The sequence below is a fragment of the Musa acuminata genome, chromosome BXJ2-9 (assembly GCF_036884655.1).
Source record: "Musa acuminata AAA Group cultivar baxijiao chromosome BXJ2-9, Cavendish_Baxijiao_AAA, whole genome shotgun sequence".
Classification (NCBI taxonomy): domain Eukaryota; kingdom Viridiplantae; phylum Streptophyta; class Magnoliopsida; order Zingiberales; family Musaceae; genus Musa; species Musa acuminata.
Window position 1 is genome coordinate 10741590 of NC_088346.1, and position 10422 is coordinate 10752011.

Sequence of the window (10422 nt, forward strand, 5' to 3'; positions counted from 1 at the left end):
AGGCGTAGAGCGGACTTGGTACAGCCCACCTTATGAGTTGGAGGGAAAGAATTGTTGAGTCCAACCCATATGTGGGTTTGTACAATTGGGCCTTTTGAGCCCAAATCAATTATTAAAAGGAAAAAGAGAAGACGCGAGGGTAATTGGTGCAAAGAATAATTGGCGCAAAGAATACACGCAGCTAGCAGCAGCGGCGCACGGAGGGAGAAAGGAACAGAGAGAGACGAAGGAGAGAGAAAATATAGTTTTTTGAGTTTTTTATTTGATGATCAATGGCTAAACATTGTTAGTTTTAACCCAAATTTTATATGGAGAATCCTTGTAGCAAGTTCTACAATCCTAATGGTGTCGATCTGTAGTTTACCCTCTCTGAGGTACTTTCTTGCTATACCCACTTTGTGAGACCTAAAATTATCCTTTTAATGAGATCCATCCTATATGACGATGATATGTTATTCATGAGATTCATCCTATATGACGATGATATGTTATTCTTGAGACAAGATCTATATTCTTGATGTTATTATGATCCTCTAATTATTCTAAAGAAGATTTATTGTAAATATGTTATCATTGCTATTGATAGTGAAAGTTTGAGGTGGAGTATGATCATGTGGTTTTTTCCGTATTGAGTTTTCTATGTTAAAAATTTGGTCTCACTGATTGATTTATTGCTCTATTGTTTATGCTGTTATGGTTTATATTTATATTTTGATATCAAGTTGGTATTTTGATGAGAAACTTATTTTGATAGGAAAAGAATTATACTGTTTTAACATGTTTTTCCCAACACTTTGCTCTTATGTGCAAGATTATATTGTTTTAGTTATTTTTAGTTAAACTTAGTTTTCTCATTTTTCAAGAAAAGAATGGATGAGACGAAATCATAAATTTAAATATCATATCGATCTCTCTCTCTCTCTCATCCTATGTTCAATTAATATTTATATAATATCCTAATACTTATGAATCATTGCCTCATTCCCCTCTCTCATATGGCAAGTTTTGTGGTTGGTGAACCATGAAAATGTAAAGGGGAGTCTGACCATTTGCTATTGTCTACTGAGGCTTGATAATGTGGTTGACTTTGGCTTGAGCAAACAGTTGCCTCTAAAGTCAGCATCACCATCGGTGTAATTTACTCAACCAAGCAAAAAATCACCACAATGATGGCAATCTTAAGCGGGAGGAAGACACCCAAACCATCTCAGAGTGATTAGACTCGGAAGGAAAAGGTGTCTGTAGTTTTGCTTGTTAGTCTCTCTTTCTTAACCCTAATCCCGATTTCAAAATAAGAATAATTTTCGGTGCTACTAAATTTACAATAGAAATCGAATAGATTTTAGTCCGTTTTGATTCCAATTCAAAACCAATGGTTCCAATTTTACCTTAATGATTCCCATTATGATTTTGATTTCAAACTAGATCAACTATTTTAATCCTTTTATTTTTATTTTTATTTTTCAAAAGTATCCCTATAATTAACCATTTATTATATTATTAAAAATATAAATTCATCATTTATGAATGTATTTAAGTTTTTTTTTTTTTTACCGATTCAAAATGGGCTCACTGCATTTTATTTGTTATTCGGTTTGAAATCATTAGAACGATTGACCTGATTCCGTTTGATTCGAATCAAAACATGATATGTATATATAATCCAACATCTTAAAATTATAAGAATTTAATTGGGCAACATATGTACGAAATGAAACCACGGTAGCGTCGCACGTGATTGTCCTGCCCCTGTTCAAAGGGCGACGGGCCCCACGACTTGATGCCCCATAATAAGATGCTAAGCGCCACTTCAAAAAAATAAATTTTCATTTTTTTATTATCGAAAGTTTAATTACAATTTTAGAAAAAAAAATTGTAATTATGTTTTTTTTTATAAAAAAATTATTTTAGATATTTAATAAAAAGAAGAATATGATTAAAAAAATTTTAAAATTGAATAATTATAATTTTATATGAAATTGACATATGATACGAACATATGTACATAATCTCGTTAGATATTTACCTTAATCATTTATTATTTATAAAAAAACTTTCATTGTATGAGAAAATACATATGTGAGGTTTGCTAAAATTTTATGACATAAAAAAATCTTAATTTTTATTTTTTTTCAATAGAGCACCTTTTTATTTTTTGAAAGATAAGAGTATATCTTTCACCTTAACTTTGATGCTCATCACCTCCGTCTCTTCTTATTGTCATAAAAATCCTCGCAAGCTTCATGAGACCCTTCGCCACTTCCACCCCACTCGTGAAGGGTTTACTATCATTCTTATTGCCTCCATCTCGCCTTCTTCCTTTATCCTTGTAGGTCTATCAAAGCTCCTTATTAATATTCTTATCATCTCTATCTTGCTTGTAGAGATCTCATTGTTGTTCTTATAAATCCCACAAAGTTTCTCGTTGCCATTATCATTGTCTTCACCCTACTATCTTCATTCAATAGTATTCATCTTAATTTTTTTTTTTTTTCTTCTTGAGGGCATAAGCACAAATAAGACATTAGGAGCAAGAGATGAAGAATAGAGCTGAAGCCGTTAAGAGGTGTTTCATGATGAAACCAAAGAGACGAAGATAAAAGATGATAATGAAAAACGAAGACAACGATATACAATGAAATAGATGTTAAGGATAATATTTTTTTTAAAAGATACTATGCAAGAATAAAATAAAACGAAGAGTTCTATTAAAAAATAAAAAAATAAGATATTTTTGAAGAATTTATTTAATGTTATTATTATTGTTAAATCTGGCATGTTGGTGTTAGTATATATGCCTACATAAATTTGTTTTATCTTCAAACTTAAGGGTGCCACGTCATTCGAACAATGGATCCTGTCAATTCACATGTACGAATGGATCAATTCGTGCTCATCATTAATGTCGATTGTGTGCAAGACCCAAATGTCAACGACCTCCATTCCCTCCTCGTCAACCGGTCATTAATCGTCCCACTTCAACTCGACATGCGACCACCCTCCGATGCCATGCCTTTCCCCATCCGCTCTAAGAAAAATTACCCCACGCGTGAAAGAATGTCATTCCCCCATCACTACCATTTAGTGCTAATTACATCACCACGACAGAGAGAGAGAGAGAGAGAGAGGTGGCGGTGCCCATTTGTTCTTGCCGACCAATGTTTTCTTACTGTTTGAATATAGCGGTTTAATTATCATTCCATTTTCCAATTTTATCTCGTTTGTCAGTGTGAATTATTATCATCCCACGTCAAACCCTTCAGTCTTTTTGACGTGAGATTATGAGATATAAATTCTTATCATCATCATTTAAAAAATATATCATCCATATTTTGACCGATACATCATCATTAACAAATCGACACATTATCTTCATTTTGATCGATACTTCAATCTCATTCAATCGATTAAAAAATCGCCTCCAATTCATAATTAAACTTTCATACAACTTCTGATGGAATCCTCGTAATAAGATTCTAACTTAAAAGTTTTATCATATGCGCTCTAATATAGTCTTTCAGACGTAAACACAAAACGAGATCTCGGCAACATCGACTCGAACCACTGAAATGTGAGTGCACACTTACAAGAGCACAAATCAAAAGAAACAACATTAGTACATTTGGCTTCACGAGGGATACACACACCTGTACGGATAGAACATGTAGTACCACCCCACCCCCACAGCCCATTTATTCTCACACACCACGATGTCAATGCGTTCCATCTCTTCCTCCACTATATTTCATCGTCCCCTTCATGACTCACTCCAAGAAGACAGCCGACGTCCTCTTGAAGCCTACCCATATCATAAGGAGGAGGCTGTGCTTTCACTCATCACTCTCTCTCTCTCTCTCTCTCTGGCTTTTGGGGGTAAGTGAAATTGCAGGGGGCCCACGCGGCAATTGCTGTCCCACTGCTGTCGAGAACCTCAACATGATATCATTTGCCATTCTCGCAATTGATTACTCCAACATCTATGACTTTAGATTGTTCTCCTAGATTGACAATCTTACGGAGATTTGATAGGAGGCTGTCCAATTGCCATCGGACCCGTGTCAAGAGATTTGATACTATAAAAAAAAATCAAAATAGATTCATAAAAATAATTACAAATATATTAAAATATATGTATATGTAGTTAAAAAGAGAAGGCAGGAAGAGTTGCTTTTATTCACTTAATAATAAGATAACAAAATCTTTGAATATTTGTCTCGTTTCTATTGATCAAAAGAGTTCGATCCAAATCGGAACGGAGACTGCATCCAATCCCGACAATGAGAAGAGAAACAGTGTGGCAGAACAGTAATATTACGGGAATACGAATGCCAGTCTCGGAACGCGGTTGCAGTTCTTAAATCATCGCAAGACTACACTCTGCAGACCCACCGCACTCTCACACTCTGTGAGGCAGCGGAGAGTTCTAGACTCGCCCCTGCCGTCTATCTTCCCACTTCTCCTCGGCGTTGCCTGAAGCTGGAGAGGCTAAAAGCCACCGAGAACTACGTTCTTCTTCCAATTTTTTCCGTCTTCCCTCGCTCTCTTGTTCTGCGGCATGAAGGAAGCCGCAAAGCCTCCGCAGAGTTCGGCCGTTGTCTCAGATTTGAAGGCCCTCTTCTGTCCTTTCAGGACTCGGAGGACCAAGGTCTTCCTATACGGATCCGCCTTCGCCTTTGTGGCCTTCAGTGCTTACTTAGCTTTCTGCCCACCGGAAAAGACCTCGCCTTGGTTCAACAGCCTCTTCACTTCGGCCAACGTCTCCACCGCTCCCTACAGATCTCAAATATCCTCCCTTGTCTCCTACATCTTCCCCATTTCTTCTCCTCCGCCGTCGCTGGAAAATACGGCGCCTTCGCCGGATAATATGCCGGCCGACGGCGGTGGGGCCCAGAAAGGCGGGATCTTGGGGGGTAATGCGACGAGTGCAGCAGGTGGAGTTTCCGGGAGTAACAAGACGGTCGAGGGCGTGGGGGTGAAGAAAGGTGGGGGATTGGCGGCGAAGAACCAGACGGCAAGTGAAATTGGGTTGCCGAAAAGTGGTGTTGCGGAGAAAAATCGCACGGCCAGTGGAAGCGGGTTGCAGGGAGGTGGAGATTCCATGAAGAACCAAACGATAGAGGGAGGAAACGCGATTTCGACCAGTGATCAAGGAAAGGATGGAGTTGGTTCTGCGAAAGCCACAACCTTGACGACGAAGAATCAGACTACATCCGGAGTTGGTCCTCCAAAATCTGGAGATTCGCCATCGAAGAATCAGACTAAGGTCGAAGACGGTTCTAAGAAAGATGCAATCTTGGCAGCGAAAAACCTGACAGTAACTGGAGCTCCTCTAAAGAATAATGAGACTGCAACTGGAGTAGGCTCTTTGAAAAATGGGCATTTACCAGTGAAGAATCAGACGGGAAAAGGGGTTGCTTCGAAAGCAAATCCAGTCCCCCCAAATGGTAAGGAATCAGGTACTAATGCTCCTAAAAATGGAGCTGCAGCAAATAACCAATCCAGCAGTGCGCTTCCCTCAGTTACAAAGAGTACCGGAGCTACTCCAAAGAAGGATAAGGAAGGGGCTTCAGGTTTATCAGATTCGCTCGTGAAAATAAATGGTTCGTCAGTACCAACTTCTGGTGGTGATGGAAGGAAACAGGTGGATTGGATCAATGCTATGAAAGGTTGTGATATTTTTCAAGGAAGGTGGGTGAAAGATGATTCGTACCCACTCTATCCTGAGGGGTCCTGCCCTCACATCGATGAACCTTTTGATTGTTATCACAATGGCAGGCCTGATCGGGCTTACCAGAAGCTCCGCTGGCTGCCTAATGGCTGCAGCATTCCAAGGTGAGAAATATTAGAAATTTTTGATGTGCTTGATTCCTGTGTGTCAACTGACTTGAATGTTTTGCTCATATCTGTGTTAGATTGAATGCAACTGATATGTTGGAGAGATTGAGAGGAAAACGGCTGGTGTTTGTTGGTGACTCACTGAATAGAAACATGTGGGAGTCTTTAGTTTGTATTCTGAGAAACTCTATTGAGGATCAAAGGAAGGTCTTTGAGGCCTCTGGCAGGCATGAATTCAGAACAGAGGGCTCTTATTCTTTTGTGTTTGAGGTTCTTCTCCGTTCCTAGTCTATTTTCCTGTTGCTTTCATGATCTTCTCAGTGATTGAAATATTATCTGTTTAGGACTTCAATTGTTCCGTGGAGTTCTTCCGCTCTCCGTTCCTTGTTCAGGAATGGGAGACGCCCGGAAGCAATGGAAACAAAAAGGAGACACTTAGGCTTGACATAATTGAGAGATCATCGGCCAAGTACAAGGATGCAGATGTTCTTGTCTTTAACACAGGGCACTGGTGGACACATGAGAAGACCTCAAAAGGGTAACCAAGAGTGTCTCACAATCAAACCTTGTATTATTTGCATGGTTTCCTGATACGATATTTCCAAACAGGAAAGACTACTATCAAGAAGGCAACCATATTTACAGTGACTTGAATGTCGTCAATGCATTTCACAAAGCTCTCAACACTTGGGCCAAATGGGTGGATGCCAATGTAAACTCCAAGAATTCCCTAGTTTTCTTCAGAGGCTATTCTGTCACCCATTTCAGGTACTTCATGAACCTCATTGCCTCGGTTACAGGGTTTAGCATCAAATGCTTCGGTAGCTAAAATTTGAGTCTGTTTAATTGTTTAGCGGTGGCCGATGGAATTCTGGTGGGCAATGCGACAAGGAGACGGAACCCATCAAGAATGAGAAATATCTTTCATCCTATCCATGGAAGATGACTGTTCTGGAATCAGTAATTAAGGGAATGAAAACCCCTGTTGGTTATCTAAATATTACGACAATGACTGACTACAGGAAGGATGCCCACCCTTCCATATACCGTAAGCAGAATTTGACGGAGGAGGAGAGGAGATCGCCTGAGAGATATCAGGATTGCAGTCATTGGTGCTTGCCTGGGGTGCCTGATTCTTGGAATGAGCTACTATACGCGCAGCTAATCGTCAAACAGCATCAGCTGCTGTAACAAAAATTGAACAAGCATGAGAATAATACAGTGGAGTTGTATGTTAATTTCCTATGAGGTAATAAGTAAACTTGAGTGATCAAAATGAAGATTTACTTACGGAGCATTAAATACATGTTTCTGGAGAAGAAGTGTTAGATATAATTAGTTTATGCAACAAGAGAGGGAAAACGTATTAGTGAGTTTTTCCCCATGTTCATGTCTACACAATTCTTTTGTTGGCTGCTTTAGATTTGTACACTGTCCATCCTGCGTTGATTTTTAGAAAAAGAATTGCATGTCCATGACAAAAGTGGTGTTTTATTTGACACTTCTCTTCTCACTCCCTTTTATGATGATGTGGCCATTCAGGTTGCTGGCAATCTTGAAATGGAACACAAATTATTTTACCATCTTTTCTTTCAAAAAAAAATTATTTTACCTTTTGTTGAGCTTATTCTTCTCAGTTTGATTGTGATAGAAGGGTTTCTCTTAATCATTTATCTTTGGTTTTTTTTACTCTCGCCTATAAATATATAGGCGATGTTTATGTCTAGTTCTTATTTAGTGAGTTCTTCCCGATGTTTATGTCTACTTGTTGGCTGCTTCAGGGTCCATCCTGTGTTGATTTTGAGAAAAAGAATTGCATATCCATGACAAAAGTGGTGTTTTATTTGACTCTTCTCTTTTCACTTCCTTTTATGATGATGAGACCATTTAGGTTGCTGGCACTCTTGAAACACAAATTATTTTACCATCTTTTCTTCGAAAAAGAACAAATGTTTTACTTTGTTTACTATCTTCTGTTCTCGTTTATAAACAAATAGGATCTTCTAGTGACTACGATACATGATCTATTTTTCTCCTTTCAAATTTTATTTTATCATTTATAGTGGTCGTATGAAAGAAAAGAAAAGAAAGCGAGTCTAGTTTTTTTTTTTTTTTTTGTTATTGCATTCTATGGATTGAATTATAAAGTGCATTTACGATTCAAATAAAGATATTTTGAATAATATCGTAAGGTACATATCCTAATCTTGATCTATTGATATTTGATTTGAGATTCTAACATTAAATTTATTTTGAATAATAGTATGATTATGATTTTATATTTACAATTGGTATTAGAGTTAAATATTTCAAAATAAAAAATAACTTAGATAGTAAAAATATTAAATCTATTTTGTATGTGATTTGTTCTTATCATTATAAAAGGTGTTACTATTCTAATCATATGAAGCTTACCTCATATAATCTGTTTGTTTTGATGCAACTCAATCAAGTCTGCACTTCTATCTTTTTGCTTACTTGTCGGTAATATAAGATTCCTTATATATACAGAGAAGTTGTGAACGAAAAAACATTGTTTTACCGTCAATGGCCTATTGTTTGAGATGGTGTAGTATACGGCGATAGTCTACTGTAGTTATCGGCCTTGTTAAGAGTTGCTATTGTGTGGCGGCTATTCGCGGTGATGTAGTGAAAGTGTGGCAGCCTTATTGAGGGCGATGGTTGTAGGCCCTACGATGGATAGTGGCTACGACGGGCAACGATAGAGGAATGACAACACTATGGAGGGCGACAACCCACCTTAATTATCAGCCTTGCCATCTATAGTGACTGCACATGTAGCAATGGCGCTACGTGTGGTAGCACAAGAGCACAGTAGCTTTATCATCTTTAGATCTATTTGTCCTTAGTTACCGTGTATCTATAGTATATTTGTTCTTAAAAAATACAATATCGATAAGTTAGAATCGAGGATGGAGCGGTGCAAGTTTGTGGGATACCCCAAGGAAACTTGTGGGTATTATTTCTATCATCTCGATAACCAAAATGTCTTTGTAGCCAAGAAAGCGGAGTTCCTTGAGAAAGAACACATTCTTGACAGAGACAATGAGAGTGTGATAGAGTTGAGCGAGGTTGGAGAATCTAGCTCAAGCATCACTCCACAGCCTAAGTCAGTTCAGGTACCTAGCACATAAGTTCCGATTTTATGTAGGTCCGGTAGAGTATCTCATTCTCTTGAAAGACATGTGAGACATATTAGAGAAGAGGATATTGAGAATATTGATCCTTAGACTTATGAGGAGGCTATTATGAGTATAGACTCCGGGAAGTGACAAGAAGTCATAAATTTTTAGATAGATTTCATGTACTCCAATAAGGTTTGAAACCTAGTTGATGGACCCGAGGGTATTGTACCCATCGATTGCAAGTGAATCTTCAAGCAAGACTAGTGGCTAAAGGGTATCATCAAAGATAATGTGCTGACTATGACGAAACCTTCTCACCTGTAGCTATGCTAAAATTCATCCGAATTCTATTGACTATTGTAGCACACTATGATTATAAGATCTGACAGATGGATGTGAAAACAACGTTCCTTAATAGCAACCTCGAGGAGGAGGTGTATATAATACAGCCTAAGAGATTCGTATCCAAGGACTATCCAAATAAGATGTATAAGTTACTTAGGTCCATTTATCGACTGAAGCAAGCTTCTCAAAGTTGGAATATAAGATTTAATGAGGCGATCGGATCTTATAACTTCGTTAAGAACGAAGATGAGTCTTGTGTGTATAGGAAGGTAAGTGGGAGTGCTATCACCTTCTTGGTGTTATATGTGGATGACATCCTAATCATTGGGAATGATGTATAAATGTTATCCACAGTAAAATCTTGGTTATCTAAACACTTCTCCATGAAGGACTTAAAGGAATCATCTTATATCTTGGGGATTCAGATCTATAGAGATAGATCCAAGAGGATGCTTGGCTTGTCCCAATCCAGGTACATAGACACCATTATCAAAAGGTTTGGCATGGAAAATCGAAAAGATGTCTTATACCGATGAGACATGGGATATCGCTTTCTAGGAGTATGTCTCCAAAGACTTCTAAAGAAAGGGCGAACATAGATATGATACCTTATACCTTAGCGATAGAGTCTATTATGTATACCATGTTATATATCAGGTCTGATATAGCGCATGCTCTGAGTGTCACGAGCAGGTATCAAGCAGATCCAAGCTTGGAGCATTAGAAAGCAGCAAAGTGTATCCTTAAGTACTTGTAAGGACTAAGGATCCTTTATTGGTATATGTAGGTAGTAGCCTTAAGGATGAAGGCTACACGGACTCGAGTTTCCAATTCAATGTCGATGATAGTAAGTCGAATTCGGAGTATATGTATATCTCGAATGGAGGAGCAGTATGCTGGAAGAGCTTCAAGCAAGATACTACTGCTGACTTAACCACAAACGCGAAGTACATTACTATGGTAGAGACAGTAAAGGAGAGAGTTTAGCTGAAGAAGCTCATCATAGATCTAGGAGTTGTGTTAGGCAGCAAGGAGTTGATTTCCTTATATTGCGATAACAACGGGGCGATTATTTAAGTGAAGGAACCCAAGTCTT

General features: G+C 38.2%; 1 protein-coding gene across 1 annotated transcript; it reads left to right on the forward strand.

Annotated features, from left to right (window-relative positions):
* Positions 1–4377: 4377 nt before the first annotated feature.
* Positions 4378–7219, forward strand: LOC135623102 (protein trichome birefringence-like). Its single transcript, XM_065125649.1, has 5 exons — positions 4378–5832; positions 5913–6105; positions 6180–6373; positions 6445–6603; positions 6690–7219. The coding sequence occupies exons 1-5, from the start codon at positions 4556–4558 to the stop codon at positions 7024–7026; spliced, it is 2160 nt and encodes a 719-aa protein (XP_064981721.1). The 5' UTR covers positions 4378–4555; the 3' UTR covers positions 7027–7219.
* Positions 7220–10422: the final 3203 nt, after the last annotated feature.